This window comes from Amblyomma americanum, chromosome 1 (genome assembly GCF_052857255.1).
Source record: "Amblyomma americanum isolate KBUSLIRL-KWMA chromosome 1, ASM5285725v1, whole genome shotgun sequence".
NCBI classification, from domain to species: Eukaryota; Metazoa; Arthropoda; class Arachnida; order Ixodida; family Ixodidae; genus Amblyomma; species Amblyomma americanum.
This window is the reverse complement of record NC_135497.1, coordinates 473,062,570-473,081,033: the sequence shown is the minus strand read 5'-3', so window position 1 is coordinate 473,081,033 and position 18,464 is coordinate 473,062,570. Positions and strand designations below refer to the sequence as shown.

The following is an 18,464-nucleotide window of genomic DNA, read 5'->3' as shown; positions in this document are numbered from 1 at the left end:
TAAAGACATACCTATTGTGTAAAACCCAAAAGAATTTCAAAGGAAAGAAAATCTAGTAGGAGGCAGCTGATCGTAACCTCGCGACGCAACAATAAGGAAATTTTTAGGGCAAAGAGTGGCATTCTGCACGGCAATGATAACTAGAGATCACTGCGAGTGGCCACTGCATGAAGTTAAAGCAAACTAAGCGATACTGCAATGAAATTCACTACACCCCTATTGGAGCGGTTCAAAACCAGCAGAGGTTTCATGCTTCCATGAAAGGCAATTTTTTCTAGGTCTGCAACAGGTGAAAGCTACATAGAGCTCAAAGCACTTTTAGGTCATTTCTACATTGGCATCGGTTAATAAAAATAAAACTGTTTTTGTTCCACAAAAAAATGCCTATTTTGTATTGGTCATTTTATTATGGTATGAAGCTCTTACAGGAATTCTGGCAGGAAAAAAGCTACTGCGTTCTCTTCACTTTCTTTCTATAGCAACAACGAAGCACTTAAATGCATGCAGATTATTCAAGCAGAAGTTTTATTTTTCAAGGCGCGCAATTCAACCTTAAAGTAATACCGAAAAGCAGTAGTGGAATGCTTGTACCGCAGCAAATAAAGCTGATTACAAAAGAGAAAATGAGGTAATTAAATATCACAAATCTCATAAAGCTAAGTGTTTGGCAGCAGAAACGTGAAATGAAAAACTCCTGATAACTGCATCAAAGCACGTTGACATTGAGAACACGTTTGAAAATGACCGATATTCTACCATAAAAAGAGAAATAATAATTTCTAGTCTTAAGCAGCTGAAAATGAATTCCCATGTTGAGCCAATTAGAGTGACCCTGCATTTTGTTGTGTTTAATGAAAGGGTGAAAGAAAATGACTTAATCCTAATGCTCCGTCTGGTGCTCCAGCACCTCTCAGCCATCATGTCCTGATATGCACCATTAGCTCCGCTGGTTGTGAGAATAATAATAATAATAATAATAATAATAATAATAATAATAATAATAATAATAATAATAATAATAATAATAATAATAATAATAATAATAATAATAATAATAATAATAATAATAATAATAATAATAATAATAATAATAATAATAATAATAATCAATCAATCAATCAATCAATCAATCAATCAATCTTTATTTTTTCGGTGCCCAGGAACAACCCAAAGGTCTTGGTGCTGGTACACCATTCACACGCACAAAATGTACATTTATTTGACTACAAAGGAAGACACTCAGGGGAGGTAATGCAGCAGTCAAGGCGATAGAAAAAAAAGACACACAAACTAGGCGTGACAGCAAGCATGAAGCAAAAAAGCGAAAACAAGGAAACAGCGAGAACAGCAGTAAATGAAAACAGCTAGAACAGGCAACAGACATATAAATAACTAATAAAACAAATAAACAAAGAGAATGAACACAAGAACGACCGATAACAGCTAAGTACAGCATATATCAAAATACAAACAATAAAGCCAATACTAATATGAACGAATAAGAGATCTCTGAAATACAAGCTAGAAATACAATCATACACAATAAGAAATGTAATTAGTGAACGCGTTACAGACAATCACGCGTGACTACACAGTATTAAAGAAATAATATTAATGAAAACAAGTACACGTGATGTACAATTAAGGAGAGAAAAAAACAATATAATACCGGTGCAAACGCACAAGTGTAGTAAAACAAAATGCATGAAAGGGGAAGTTATGTATGAGAAAAAGAGTGCTCAAAGTGGAACGTCACGGACATTCAACATAAAAGAAGGGAGAGAATTTTCGAATATATCAAGGTGAGGACAAAGAGAATTAAACAACTTCTGCATTCTGTCCAGAGGGGAGAGGGAGTGCAGGAGCGCAGAAACTTGGAATGGTCTGAATTCCCTTATGCTCTTTCGCGGTACACGCAAAAGGATACGCGCTAGGAGCTGAGGGCATAGAATGTGACCATGAAGAAGTTTATACAAGAAAATTATATCTGCCCTCACGCGACGGCAGCTAAGAGAAGGAAGCTGCAGTGAGTTACTCCGTCTGGGACGAGAGCTGGAAGTTTTGCAAGAAAACCGATGTTGAAATATGCGTAAAAACTTTAGCTGAACTCTGTCGATTTTTTCACAGTTCGACTGGCAAGTGCCGTTCCAAACAACAGACGCATATTCCAAAAGCGGCAAGCATATGGAGAGGTAGAGCTTTAAGAAAGGGAGTTGGGATCGAAACTCTCTCGAAAGCCTGCAGATGAAGCCGAGTGTACGCATAGCCCGTAGAGCAATGCGTTTTGTATGAGAGGAGAAGCTGAGGCTACGGTCGAAAAGTACGCCGAGGTCATTAATTTCATCAACCCTGGGCAGCGGCCTACCATTCACAGAATAAGAGTAGAGAAGACTGTGCGTTTTACGAGTAAATGAGACAACCTTGGTTTTAGATGAATTGAGAGTGAGCCCATTCTTCAAGCACCAATCAGAGAAGGCGGATATGTCCGATTGCAATGACAAGCAATCATGAAGAGTATGTATTGCCTTGAACATTTTTATATCGTCCGCATAAAGGAGAAACGAGGAGTTTTTGACCACGGAGGAAACGTCAATCAATCAATCAATCAATCAATCAATCAATCAATCAATCTTTATTTTTCGGTGCCCAGGAACAACCCAAAGGTCTTGGTGCTGGTACACCATTCACACGCACAAAACGTAAATTTATTTCACTACAAAAGAAGACACTCAGGGGAGGTAATGCAGCAGTCAAGGCGATAGAAAAAAAAGACATAAACTAGGCGTGACAGCAAGCATGAAGCAAAAAAGCGAAAACAAGAAAACAGCGAGAACAGCGGTAAATGAAAACAGCTAGAACAGGCAACAGACATATAAATAACTAATTAAACAATAAACAAAGAGAATGAACGACCGATAACAGCCATGTACAGCATATATCAAAATACAAACAAGAATAAAGCCAATACTAATATGAACGAATATGAAACCTCTGAAATACAAGCTAGAAATACAATCATACAATATAGGAAACGTAATTAGTGAACGCGTTACAGACAATCAGGCGTGAGTATACAGTATTAAAGAAATAATAATAATGAAAACAAGTACACGTGATGAACAATTATTCATAATAATAATAATAATAATAATAATAATAATAATAATAATAATAATAATAATAATAATAATAATAATAATAATAATAATAATAATAATAATAATAATAATAATAATAATAATAATAATAATAATAATAATAATAATAATAAATCTTTATTACTCCTCAAGGAATACATATATGTTGCCGGGCCTGCCGAAGCCTCTACATGGCTTGTATGGCAGTGCCCAGCAGCGGGGCAGCTCCAGCGTTCGGAGACAATGGTATGCACTTTTTCATTAAATAAAAGCTTTTAAACATACTGTTAGAGAAAAACACTGAACCTCAAACTTGTATTTTGCAAGTATGTTAAACAAATGATATATGCATATTAATGCTTTTTTCAATGTTGTCAACATGAACAGGGAGGCAAAATAAAGAAATAAAAATATCAAACATCGAACAATGCCTTTGCGCACATACACAATGAAAGTAACTGTAGCGGATGCTCCAAAACATCATAAAAAACACAGAATTAAAGCACTATGCACCAATTATTTTTGAAGTTCAATTAACGCTCTTTTTACTCCGGATCGTGTTGTTTGCTGTAATACTGTTTTAGGGAGGCGATTAAATGTGTGGGGAATGTAGTACTTTCTTATGCTTTTTCCGTAATGTGTTCTCATGGAAGGTATTTCAAAACCAGAGCTGGTACGTAATGTTCTCCCGATGCTGCGTCGCTGTCTGAAGTCAGTGTTCCAAAAGTATTTGGGTATTTGGGTAATAATAATAATAATAATAATAATAATAATAATAATAATAATAATAATAATAATAATAATAATAATAATAATAATAATAATAATAATAATAATAATAATAATAATAATAATAATAATAATAATAATAATAATAATAATAATAATAATAATAATAATAATAATAATAATAATAATAATAATAATAATAATAATAATATAAAATATTAATAATAATAATAATCAATCAATCAATCAATCTTTATTTTTCGGTGCCCAGGAACAACCCAAAGGTCTTGGTGCTGGTACACCATTCACACGCACAAAATGTAAATTTATTTCACTACAAAGGAAGACACTCAGGGGAGGTAATGCAGCAGTCACGGCGATAGAAAAAAAAAGACATATAAACTAGGCGTGACAGCAAGCATGAAGCAAAAAAGCGAAAACAAGAAAACAGCGAGAACAGCGGTAAATGAAAACAGCTAGAACAGGCAACAGACATATAATAACTAATGAAACAATAAACAAAGAGAATGAACGACCGATAACAGCCAAGTACAGCATATAGCAAAATCCAAACAAGAATAAAGCCAATACTAATATGAACGAATAAGAAACCTCTGAAATACAAGCTAGAAATACAATCATACACAATATGAAACGTAATTAGTGAACGCGTTACAGACAATCAGGCGTGAGTACACAGTATTAAAGAAAAAATATTAATGAAAACAAGTACACGTGATGAACAATTAAGGAGAGAAAAAAACAATATATTACCGGTGCAAACGCACAAGTGTAGTAAAGACAAAATGCATGAAAGGGGAAGTTATGTATGAGAAAAAGAGTGCTCAAAGTGGAACGTCACGGACATCCAATATAAAGGAAGGGAGAGAATTTTCGAATATATCAGGGTGAGGACAAAGAGAATTAAACAACTTTTGCATTCTGTCCAGATGGGAGAGGGAGTGCAGGAGCGCAGAAACTTGGAATGGTCTGAATTCTCTTATGCTCTTTCGCGGTACACGCAAAAGGATACGCGCTAGGAGCTGAGGGCATAGAATGTGACCATGAAGAAGTTTATACAAGAAAATTATGTCTGCCCTCACGCGACGGCAGCTAAGAGAAGGAAGCTGCAGTGAGTTACTCCGTCTGGGACGAGAGCTGGAAGTGTTGCAAGAAAACCGATGTTGAAATATGCGTAAAAACTTTAGCTGAACTCTGTCGATTTTTTCACAGTTCGACTGGCAAGTGCCGTTCCAAACAACAGACGCATATTCCAAAAGCGGCAAGCATATGGAGTGGTAGAGCTTTAAGAATGGAAGTGGGGATCGAAACTCTCTCGAAAGCCTGCAGATGAAGCCGAGTGTACGCATAATCAATCAATCAATCAATCAATCAATCAATCAATCTTTATTTTCGGTGCCCAGGAACAACCCAAAGGTCTTGGTGCTGGTACACCATTCACACGCACAAAATGTAAATTTATTTCACTACAAAGGAAGACACTCAGGGGAGGTAATGCAGCAGTCAAGGCGATAGAAAAAAAAAAGACATATAAACTAGGCGTGACAGCAAGCATGAAGCAAAAAAGCGAAAACAAGAAGACAGCGTGAACAGCGGTAAATGAAAACAGCTAGAACAGGCAACAGACATATAAATAACTAATGAAACAATAAACAAAGAGAATGAACGACCGATAACAGCCAAGTACAGCATATAGCAAAATACAAACAAGAATAAAGCCAATACTAATATGAACGAATATGAAACCTCTGAAATACAAGCTAGAAATACAATCATACACAATAAGAAACGTAATTAGTGAACGCGTTACAGACAATCAGGCGTGAGTATACAGTATTAAAGAAATAATATTAATGAAAACAAGTACACGTGATGAACAATTAAGGAGAGAAAAAACAATATAATACCGGTGCAAACGCACAAGTGTAGTAAAGACAAAATGCATGAAAGGGGAAGTTATGTATGAGAAAAAGAGTGCTCAAAGTGGAACGTCACGGACATCCAATATAAAGGAAGGGAGAGAATTTTCGAATATATCTAGGTGAGGACAAAGAGAATTAAACAACTTTTGCATTCTGTCCAGAGGGGAGATGGAGTGCAGGAGCGCAGAAACCTGGAATGGTCTGAATTCCCTTATGCTCTTTCGCGGTACACGCAAAAGGATACGCGCTAGGAGCTGAGGGCATAGAATAATAATAATAATAATAATAATCAATAATCAATAATCAATCTTTATTTTTTCGGCGCCCAATAATATAATAATAATAATAATAATAATAATAATAATAATAATAATAATAATAATAATAATAATAATAATAATAATAATAATAATAATAATAATAATAATAATAATAACAGTATTCAGTGCAGGTACAGTTATTAACTACGGGCGTGCTAAATCAACAGGCGGGGTTGTAGGGCGACGACCTGCAGAAGGAAGAACAGATTTGAGCAGAAATCTATGTAAAGGCACAGTGCATACAAAATTAACCCTATAAATAAATAAATAAATAAAACAATTAGACATTAAGCAAATAAAGAAAAATCTTTTTCAGATTGCCTTTCCACAGCGAAATTCCGCTGTCTTCGAGAACAGCAAGAAAACAGTTCTCCTTGAAATTTGTTAAATATGTACCAGATATGACAGCATCTCTAAGCTATTCTAACCTTTGTGGGCACCCTCGCGACGGCGAACCGTAATCTCAAAGAAATGGGATTTGCGTTTTCTAATTTCCATTCACTACTTCAGAAGTACTTTAGAGAAACAGCTCCTTGAAATAGAGTTTCGAAGGAAGGTAAAGTGGTCATTTTAAATCAACTTTGAGCAATAGATCCTGGAGTATCACATAAAGCACTTTGTCCAAGGCGCAGAAAATGCAATTACTTCTAGTTTTGCACATGGTACGATAATTAAAAAGCAACACATTCAGTATCTGGGGGCACTAGGCCCGAAGACATATGCAAGAAACATTTTAACTGCTAAGGGTAAAATCGTTTTTTTGAATGTAGGAGACGCTTGTAATAGGTTCAAGCTCTTAAGCTCATAATTGTCCCGTGAGTGTTCGAGAGAAAATGACAGTCAAAATGAAACCAACATATTTTACACAAGATACACATTTCACTGAGCTTTAAACACAATATTTACAATTGAATGAAGAAATATGTAACAGCCGCTTGGTTTTTTGCGGGGGTTTGGAATGCAAATGAGGTTAGTTTTTAAATCAATAATTTTTATAACACTCTATTCTAACCTGTCACACAGTCTTCTCGTATCCGCATGAAGATTAGAAAGGGCATCGGAAAGTTTGAATGGCTTGATACCAGCAACGTGTCAACGGCATATTTTTAAACTTGAGATTTCATTACAACAGAACACAAGTCATTCGTGTATAGATTAAAGACAAGTGATAAAATTGATCGTTTTGAGACTCTATGATGCAATGGTACCGATGAACTATGCCAATCAGCAAACACTACAATCCGCGAGCGCTCGAAAAGATGGCATTTTATTAATGACAAGAACGGCAAACGTAATCCATAGCAAGAAATCTTGCTCAATTTGCCCTGATTCACAGTGGTAAAAGCATTTTTTACATCCGAAACTACGCCATTTGAGGTGTGGTAATTTTCTTAGTTGCTGTGAAGTCTAGCTGACAATTTTTACTGTAAAACTTGCGTGCCTGCTCCTGTAACAAAACAATTTTGTTGATTGCTTACCATCCCATGATTAACTAAAAATGCATTCATAACGCTTGCAACTTGGTTTTCTCAGAGTTGCTAGATCCGTGTAATTATAAAAAAAAATTGACGATTTTTGACTGTATCACGCTTTTTTTTCCTATATAAAGCAGGATGATAAGTGCCTATTTCCGCGTGCGTGGTATTGCCTCATTATCTATATTAACAATAAACAAAACTGATAAAACCTATTTTATAACACACGTAGGTACGATATAGCGCGCACTGCTCTAGCGTAGATGGTAAAACTGCCGTAAAAGCCAACAAAAAAAGAGTCGCCGGGCTTGCCGAGGCATGAAATTCGTGTAAAGGGCACTTAGAAGGGTACTTAGATTTCCACTGCTGCACGTGACTTCCAAATTGAGTCAACTCAACAAGAAAACTACGGGCACAGTCAAAGTGCCTTTCTGCAAAGTGCCTTAAATACCGAAACGAAACTGGCCGCCTCTGGCACCCCCGATTGCTGGCTTTATTCATTTATAATAAAATAGCATTAATTAAATAATTACTATATTTAATTACTCATTTAATTTACATTGAAATACCACAAGAGATTTCTGCAAGGTAGGCGTATGAATACAAAGGAAGGAAAATTACAAGTAAAGGTACCAAAAGTTCGTGCCTAAAGCTCAGACATCAAAGAACAACTATAAACAACCGCTCATCGGGAATAAAAAGAGGAAATAATATGTTGTGCAGCTAATTCAACTAGTCAGTAAAAAAATTACTTAAACCAGGTGAGAAAATACAATGCAATACAACAAGAAAGCAGAGATTAAGAAAAACATGGACTTTTAGTAAATGGCGCCACGGATTGCTGTAAAATATCGTCCTTGGTGAGCCGATTCAAGTCCGTTACTAATCTTGAGAAAAATAATATTGGAAGCAATTATTACGAGGGCTAAAAGAGTTAATTTTGTGATTGTGTCGTTGTCTAGTGTGGTAAGCTGTAGCGAAAGATATTTCCTCAAGGTTAATTGTGAGATGACCATTTACAGGTTGGTACAAAAATCTGAGACGAGAGACGCGATTCCATTAGGCTAATTGTATCAATCCAGCCCTATGCAACCTGTTAATTACTGATGTGAGTCCGTAACTATTTTAACCCAAAACGAATAGCTCTTTTGATATTTTTCAATTTTCTGATTATTTTTTTCGTTAACGGATTCCAAATTACAACAGCATAATCTAGTATTTTGGAGGACGACTGATCTGTAGGCTAGAAGATGAAATTTGGGGGTGGAGAGCTTCAGTGCACGCCTCAGAAAAAAGTTTATACTTTTTAATGTGCCTGGCCCAGTAAAGGCGTTAGTGATACACGGACTCAGATATTTGTAGTGTGCAACCTCGGAAAGAATGTTTGAAGCTTGATCACGCGAGAGGCATGGTTGCTCCAGTATGTCCGTTGCATGTGCGCATAAAAGCGGAGCGCGCGAACATGAGATGCACCAGCTGTAGGTCTCTCTACCCCCGCTCCACTTTGATTCGGTGCGCGGCCGTGTCGGACGCACTGGCGACCCGAACAGCGCAGGCTTTCTTCGCGCGTGTTCGAGCTAGGAGTGATAAGAATTTTATCTTCAAACAACGGCCATCAATTTTAATGATCGTTTTTATACCCAAAAGGCTGGCATTTGCATCGGTTCATCAGCAGCTCCCATACTTTGTGACATCTATCTTAGTTTTTTTGATAAGCGCGTTAACAATTCACTAAAGGGCCTTCATGTTAAAATAATTTTTAGATATGTCGATGATTACTTGGTGATTCTTGACAATTCGCATATTTCATCCCTTGACGACGCAGTTGCAGAAATTATTACGGCTTTTAAAGCTGCAGCAAGAGGTTTAAAATTCACGTACGAACTTTCCAGCGCTCACGACATACAGTTTTTAGACCACAGAATTACTTTCAGAACGGACCACATCTGTTGAAAATATAACCCTAGGTCAAAAAAGTCCCTTCGCCCTTTTAACAGCGCTCATTAAAAGATAATTAAACGCGGAATCGCCATGAACTGTATCAATGCTGCCCTAGAAAAAACTTGCCCGCATCAAATGACCGATAGTGTCAATAAGCAAGTCGAGCGGCTACACATGTCCGGCTTCCCTGATGATAGTATTTCAGCTGTTTGTGAGAGCCTAATGCAGAAAAGAAAGAGAAGGAAAGGAACGGATGATAAAGGAAAGAAACAGAATAACACTCAGGTAATACCGTACCTGCATAAGATATCTCACAATCTGAAGAAGATCGCCAACCGATACAACGTTAACATTGTATTTTCCGCACCATCAAGCTTTCAAAAATTTGCCCAATGATAACGAGAAAGAAGAAGGCGCTGTGCAGTATTAAGCACGTCACAAAGTTCACAAAATGTGTAACGAAGGTCGTTTATAGCATTCCTCTTACGTGTAAAAAAGTGTACATTGACCAAACTGGGCGTTGTTTTAATGAAAGAGCGCTAGAACACTTCAATCTTGTAAAAGATGGTATCAGCGGCCATCTTGCCGTACACTGCCGGTCGTGCAAATGCAAACCTATGTTTAAGAAGGCGCATTTTCTGCGTCACGCCAAGGACAAGCTTCAGCGTGAAATATTTCGAAGCCTTTTTTTATTAGGAAAGCCGGTGACAATTGCGTCAGCACGCCTTCACTGTCATTGCTGGAGAATGAAATGGCTTTTTTGCATGATTGTGACTAGGTTTCACCTCATGATAACTGAATGTATTTAAACGTCGAGCTTTTTCAAATAAAATCAGTTGGAAGTGCAGCACAGTCCTGTCTTGTTTGTTTCTTGTCTTCTGTGTGCGTTTTATTCATGCTGCGAAACTTGTCTCCATTATGAACTGCAACCAACTAGCCCAAACCACCGTGTTACTGTACATTGAGGCAGCGCTAAAGAAAACAGTAAATTTCCTCCCTCCACCGGTGCAACTAGCAATTAGCAAACAGCTCTAAGCTGAAGGATAAGGAGAACTAGTAGTGGAAACATGTGCGGACAGATCGAGCTCTTTCTCGTGACGTCTCGCTTCACTTCTAGGCGTAAAGAATTCGGCCATGAATCACGCAGGTGACGGCAGTGCTCCACCATCCTTCCCTGCCAACAAGTGTACTCTAGGTCGACACAAAGGGCGAGGTCGAATCAGAGGCGCAGCACCTTTGGTTAGTGTGCGATCGGCGCAGCCCTACCTGGGGAGACTGGTCTCTTCGAAGCCTCCTTCTGCTGTGTCATCACAACAGGTAACGAACACATCCGCCGTTACTGACTACTAAGAAACTATATCCCAGAGTGGAGTCCATTTCCATAGCGGAAGCCTTAGTACCAGTTTTTCTGTGAAATACATATGGAGCTGGCAAAAAACAAAACTTTTAGTGTAGAAAAAGAATGAAAAACCTTAATTAATCGAGACAGGAAATACGGCGGAATCCTGCGTCTCTAATTTGTATATAGGCAGTGTTATCAGGTCAAGCTAAAGGATCCTTTCTCTGAACTAGGCTCTATTTCTGTACACCTAAAAACATCGCCCATCAGCAATTACCTAGGGAATAGAACATAGCCACTTGAAATATTTCAGAGGCAGTTCCTTACTCAACTCACAATGGTTGTGTTGTTCGAGTTGGTGGAGGGTTGACATCAGGATGAGGGGGGGGGAGGCGGATAACTGGCACAGGAGAAATGGGAATTTTTTTTCTGTGCGCAAGATGTTGTTGAACTATTGATTGGAGTGTGAGCACCCCGGCTGGCCCGGTGTACGAAGACGATGTTCACCGGCCGAGGGGCGCTCATGAACTCTCTTAATTTACGCGGACGCAGGTATTGATAACTTTGGATCACATGAATCTGTACGTCCATTTAAGAAAGACAATTCAGAAGAAACCATACATAAGAGACGACACAAGACAATCCGAGAAAGCGAAGAAAAATCCACAACCTACATTACAGTATACCCTTCGTCACTCGTGGAAAGAAGAAACTATAAATGGAAATGAGTGAAAAACACCTAAACAAGTATATTCAATGTAGAGGGCCACCCACTCTTAACACGAACGCGGCGCAGCAAGGCAGCGCTCTGCAGAGCGCGACGACATTCGGCGCGGAAGCGCATCTAAGTGGCGCAGGTGCTCAAGGCCCTCGAGGTGGTGTTTTTTGACGTCTGCTACAGCGCAGAAGTGCTCCCTCACAGAAAAGCAAGCAGGGCGTGCTCACCCGCTGTAGTAGACTGCGCAAAGGACGGCCTGCAGACCCTGTGCGCCTGCTCCGCTTGGCTTCTACGTGTGGCCTCCCGGATGCCCTGGAGCTCCGCAGAGCGCGGCCACTCTGCGCCGTGATCGCATTAAGAGTGGAGGACGTTGTGCACATATAATACTAGTACCTGAACACATAGAAATGCGGGTTGTACCTGCACATACGAAATAAAGTGTGTTGTAATGTATAGTGCAACTTCATAGAAGAAATAAATCCCACATGCACAAACACACGCGCAATATGTGTGTGCGGTGCATGTTGCCAAGCCATATCCCCTAGATGCACTCCGAGCACCACCTTCTGGACTTGGGAGCTGACTCGAGACGACGCCCAAGATGAAATCACATGACATGGTGTCAACGCTCGACGATGCGCTGGTCGACGCTGGAAGTGAGGGGTCGGTTACGCCTAAGCTTGTTTCTAACCTCTTGGTTTATGTTCTGCATTTCACGAATATTTGTTCGATGCAAATATAAGTCTCGCATCGCGGTGTATAACTCTTGCAGAAGCTGGCTTTAACGTTGAGTTTGAGAAGTTACGACAGAACTTTTGCTATCGCGACGCATTTTCGATAAACAACAGTGTTCGTATGCGTGCTGGCCATGGCGTTTTTGGGCGGTCTGATTTTGATCCCCAAGAGTAGAATTCTCGAACCGTTCCTCAGAAACTGTGTTGAAACTTTTGAGGAGGCTGGCCCAACGGAAACGGTCGTGGTAGCTGAGCTCTTCGTAGGAATGCATCCTTTAGTTTAGCAAACAACCACGATGCTCTGTTATTAACTAAAACCGCGGCTGAAGTTCACAACGGATTAACCTGTTCACTACTGCAGAGGTTTTGCACTGCCAAATAGATAATTTTCAAGGCAAGGGACAGATGTGAAATCTACAATGAACAGTCATGCCTGCGGTTTGAGCACACTGCTGAATGAGTAGTCGTTGCGTGCTGATGGTGGTGTCGGCCCCACGCTTTGCACACCTTTTAAGCTGAGGTGGTGGCACATAATGCTTGTTTATTCTTTCTTATATTTCGTAAATCCGTAGACATAACTTTTCAGCAGCATGAGAAATTAGGGCGATCAGGACTGATGATCTTACCGAACACCAAAGTTCCGTCACGAAGGAATAAAATCGCATTTCACTGCTATTCTCCTTGTGCGGAAATGATAAGCAGCCGGGCATTGCTAGGCAAACCAACGTCTCTGTCAGTGTTGATGTGTGCTAGCTGCGGAAATTGGCACGGCCGAGAGCGGCCGCATTGAAAGCCAAGCCACACTCGGTGTTTGATGTCTACTTTCCTATACGCTTTCTTTGTGGCCAAATTCATTCCCTGCTATTCCTGGATTTCATACAGTGGTTCGCGGCATTGCTATAGGGAACTCTTTCTTTTTCTGCCAATAGATTCAAGGTAGAGACGTCAATGAGAAAGAAAAAAATGCTCCGTGATCGGTGCTTGTTTGCAAATGGTGGCCTCTGATATCCTTGTTCTAAAACCTGTTTGTCGCTATCGCTGTTTCCTTGCCAATTCGATCGGAGGTGGTGAAGGCTGTATTTCTTTTTCATCTCTTCATGGCTACAGGCCTCCTGCGCTGCACAGGGTAAAACGGTGAAAAAAACCGCCACCTGTGCATATTCTGCGTAGTACAAAGTCTCCGGCGTCTACTTCCGAATCTGTTCGACCGATGTGGGCCCATGGCTTTAGCTTCTGCTACTGTGCGGATTGCAACGAATTGAATGCGCTGAAATATTACATTACGCTGAAATATTACGGCGACGCTTCGAAGTGCTAGAGAACTAGACCGTTCGCATGGTAGCCGTATTTTTTCGAAACACGTAGATCTTTTCGAAACACGTATTGACTGCGTTGAACGCTGAATCTTCGTATTTCTGCGCTACTTTTCGACACAAACCCGGCGCGCTCGTCTTAACAGATCAATATTCCTGCGGAAAGTAAACACCCAAAAAGCTGCAACGCGCACACTCTCTACACTTTTTGTGTGACGCAAAAATTTTCAGCGTCAACCCTGCCGCATGCTCTCAGCTATTCCTGTATCTCATTGGTGCAGCCGCACTCTTAACTACGCCTACTTCTCCGACCATCATGTCCGTGGTGACTCATGGCCACGTGGGTAACATTGTCCTTGGGCAACAAATAAATGCTATATTTTTATTTACTATGTACTGCTTGATGACATTACTGCACAGCTGCTACAAGCAAAAAGGTTGCAGCCGATTAGGTTACTTTGCGACGTATGTGCGCTAGCCGTCACGTCTCATATCTCTTTCGGATTTTTCACAACTGAAAAAATGGGTCCCAGGTGCCCACACCTCCCAGGGAGAAAACGGTTTGCGTCAGCTCGTTCAAGAGCGCACCGATATTGAAAGAAGTCGGCGTAGACAGAAGCAGTGTTCAAAAAATTTGCTCGTACTAACTCAACCTGAAATGGTCTCGTGTGCAGACGCCAATATCACTATCATAGTATTTTAAAACTCTGACTTCCACGTTCACAATATCAGACCTGAAATGCCCTCGTGTGCAGAACACGGATATCACTATAATAGCATACTTCCACGTTCACAGTACAGATGCGTGACTTTGATGTGAGCACCATTACACGAAGGAAGCTGTGCTGCACAGGTACACAAGATGCTGTGGTCACTTAAAAAACATACTTTATTACGAATCATGCATGTGAAATAATAAGCGAAGAGAGAATGACAGCATTTGCAGCAATGTGTAAAGTCCTATACCATTCAGTGGAAGAGAGGCATTGGGAGGCGTAGCTTGAAATTCAAAAGGCTTCCTTTCAAATTAGGCGAAGGTGGTGGGCTTTGGTGTTCGATAATCAGCCGAGAGTGCCATACCAGTTCTTCTCGTAGCTCTCATATAGAGCCGGCAATAGAGCACACGAAATGTTTAGTTTGTTGCAATAAGAGACAAACAAATGCAGCAAGATCAGTATTTAAATGTTTTCCAAAAACAACCATGCGAGCAGTACCTCGCAGGCAACATAACAAAGTACATACGTACGCACGCCAAAAACTTACGCCATGCAACATTTCGAGCACCAATACGCGCTGCTTTCTTGGACAAAAAGCATGAATATTGCAATATTGAAAAGAAATGTGATGGAAATAATAAAAGCAATTGCCCATTTTTACGATGCCTGCCAAAATTTTCTTTAAAGGTTTTTTCATTGCTTGGAGTTGAGTTTCTCCCTTCAGGTGGTGATGAGAGGAAACACCATGTTGATGATGAAATCTGGGGTTCTTGATGACCTGGTGGTTGTAACTCGCAAAAGTTAACGTTACTCGAAGAAAGAAGAAGGTTAACTAATTATTTACAACATAAAACAAACAAGAAGAAACAAAGCAAGAAAAAACTATTTACATGACTAAATTATTGATCAGACAAATTCAGCCCTCGTTCAACACAATGCGCTTGTTTTTAAACCCTCTCTCTCCGCCCTTGGCGGGGACAGCCAAAAAAAAAGATAACAAGCGACACACCTCACCAATCAGTGGTCAGGGAAAGGAAAATAAGGTTTATGCCAATTAATCACAGATTGGATTAAGAGTGCCGTTAAACATTTGGGAAAGAAGAGGTTGCAATCAAAATACGCAAACAGCAAAAACGCGACCAGCCTCTCCCACGGCACCCACGGCCCAGCCGTTACCACTTTCCTATCTCGTTCGCACACGCGACAAACATATGCCGGCGAGACGATCCATAAAGTTGTTTACAGAACACACCGCTAGAGAAGAAGACAGTCGTTGCGGGGATAGTGAGATTCCGGCCACACGGCTAATACTCAGCCGTATCTCGTGCGTTCCCGAAACCTCGTCAATCTCGACAACGAACACATGTCGACAGCTGTACATGGTTAGGCTATTTAAGACGGGTTATGCCCGTGACGGCGCGGAGTAAACAAGAACGTCCGCCGCACGAAGGGGAGGCAGGGACGGGATGGGCCCTTTTTTTGGCGACTACCGACCCCACTGCTGCGGCGTTCTTTGCGAACACGAGACCGAGCAGTTCGCGGAAAGTTCAGCGAGCTCCACACCTCCCAAAAAAGAATGTCACGCGGACACTTGCTGTCAGTGTGACATAAAAGTCCGGCCACAAGGTTCAAGGAAGCACTGCGCGCGCGCGCGCGCGCGCACGCGCACACACACACACACACACACACACACACACACACACACACACACACACACACACACACACACACACACACACACACACACACACACACACACACACACACACACACACACACACACACACACACACACACACACACACACACACACACACACACACACACACACACACACACACACACACACACACACACACACACACACACACACACACACACACACACACACACACACACACACACACACACACACACACACACACACACACACACACACACACACACACACACACACACACACACACACACACACACACACACACACACACACACACACACACACACACACACACACACACACACACACACACACACACACACACACACACACACACACACACACACACACACACACACACACACACACACACACACACACACACACACACACACACACACACACACACACACACACACACACACACACACACACACACACACACACACACACACACACACACACACACACACACACACACACACACACACACACACACACACACACACACACACACACACACACACACACACACACACACACACACACACACACACACACACACACACACACACACACACACACACACACACACACACACACACACACACACACACACACACACACACACACACAGCCTCAATTCGTTCCGTGCAGACAAGGTTAGGACACCAACCTGCAGGTTGCAGAACTTGCCATGTCCGCTCTCTTTATACCAACTGCGAAGCTGGTTCTTAGCCTCCCCCCGTATTATATCTACTGGTTACTTATGCACGCAAACATTGAGCACTCGGAGAACTCGCATGTTTTAATCTCTTCAGCCGCGCCCTGCTGGGACGCGTTTTCACTGGTGCCGACCGGTCACAATAAAGACACCTCCCGCGCCCCTTTGGCAAGCGCCTCCGCGTTTCGGTAATAAACCTACCAAGGCCCGGCAGCGTGGTCATGGCCGAACGGTCCAGCTGTACAACGACTCTGAAATGAAGCGCCGTTGCTTGTCAAGCTTGCTCCCCTTGGCAGCAATCGGCAATCTGGTACGCCTTATGAGCGTTTTTGCTTTCTCATGCATGGTGCGCGACCAGTTAGACCTGACTCTCGCCTGCCAGGTACTCTCTGTTTGAGGCGGCGCTCCAGCCCCTTCTGGAATATTTTTCCTTCGTGATTTCGCTCGCCCCTCTTTTTCCGTGCCCACTGCTGTTCCCACTGAATAACGTGCTACGCCACTTCCCGCCTTCCGCTGCCTATCCACAACGTGAACGCCTCTTGCGGCCCTGAAGCACGCCTTCACCTTGCCCTTCCTGTTGCTACCGCCTTAGTCACCCGCAGGCGTATTCTGAGAGGACTCGGTTTTCTTCCGTTTAGGGTACACTCGGTGGTGACGACTCTTTCTAGGTGTCCGATGGTTTTCTGCGTGTTGTTCTTTTGTTCCAGAATGATGTATGGAAACCGTCACTAAATCCTCACGCAGCTCTTTGCTGTCGCCCGGCGTGCTCAACGTGTCTGCCAATACCACTGTCCTAGTTAGCGCAACCTACTTTCTTTGTATGGACAGCTCGACCGGCACGAGCGGCACGTCCTCAGCTGTCAGTGATCGCCTACAGGCCACCCCTGCGACAACTTTATCAGAACCTGCTGTTGCCTTTAAAGTTTGTCGTGCGCTTTCGCAGTTCTGGGGAACTAATCCGCCAGGAACAGCTTCGCCACACTCAGAGTTAACATCTCTTAATTCCGGCCTCGCTCTCTGTGTTTCCAGCACCTGTACCTTTTCTGTCTCGCTGGCCTGTTCTCGTGCTATATGTTCCGAACGAAGACGAAACGTTTCGAGCCTCAGTTCCAGCAATTGCCTCTCTACTTCTGTGATCTGCAACCACAGTTGCAGTGTCGCTAACTGCGTCGATGTCGCCTCTTTGTGGCGCTCTTCTGACCTCCGCCCGTATGGCCCGTGTGCACCGATGGGTCCTTTTCGAACATAAGAGCCAGTACCGTTTTCAATTCATTCGCATATTCGCCCAACCGCTCTCTATGTTGTGCATCCTCTATTGGCGGAAGCTGCATTTGCATCAATTTTGTTTCTTTAAGCTCAATTTGGAGCTGCAACTTTTTAATTTCAAACATTTGAGCCATCCGCTCGTTTTCTTTCCACAAAGGTTGCGTAATGTTTCCTAGTGCCTGCTCTGTGGACGTGAGTTGCTCGGTAGTCTATAGACTATTTCCTCTCGCGGCATCTATGCCTGCATTAGTCATTTCAATGCTACCGTATAGCGTACGACTATTACTCAGACAAGGCAATTTCGGAGAAAGCAGGAAGGTGTCCTACCTTTTCTGATGCTCCGACGATCGCAGCACTGTCGATCTCAGTGTGATGACAGCGGGCTCCCG

General features: G+C 41.7%; 1 protein-coding gene across 1 annotated transcript in view; it reads left to right on the top strand.

Annotated features, from left to right (window-relative positions):
• Nucleotides 1-18,464, top strand: part of LOC144126326 (uncharacterized) — a 96,192-nt gene that overhangs the window by 58,240 nt on the left and 19,488 nt on the right. The window contains exon 6 of the mRNA XM_077660405.1: nt 10,693-10,862. Within this exon, the coding sequence (XP_077516531.1) occupies nt 10,693-10,862 (170 nt within the window). The remainder of the gene's footprint in view (nt 1-10,692; nt 10,863-18,464) is intronic.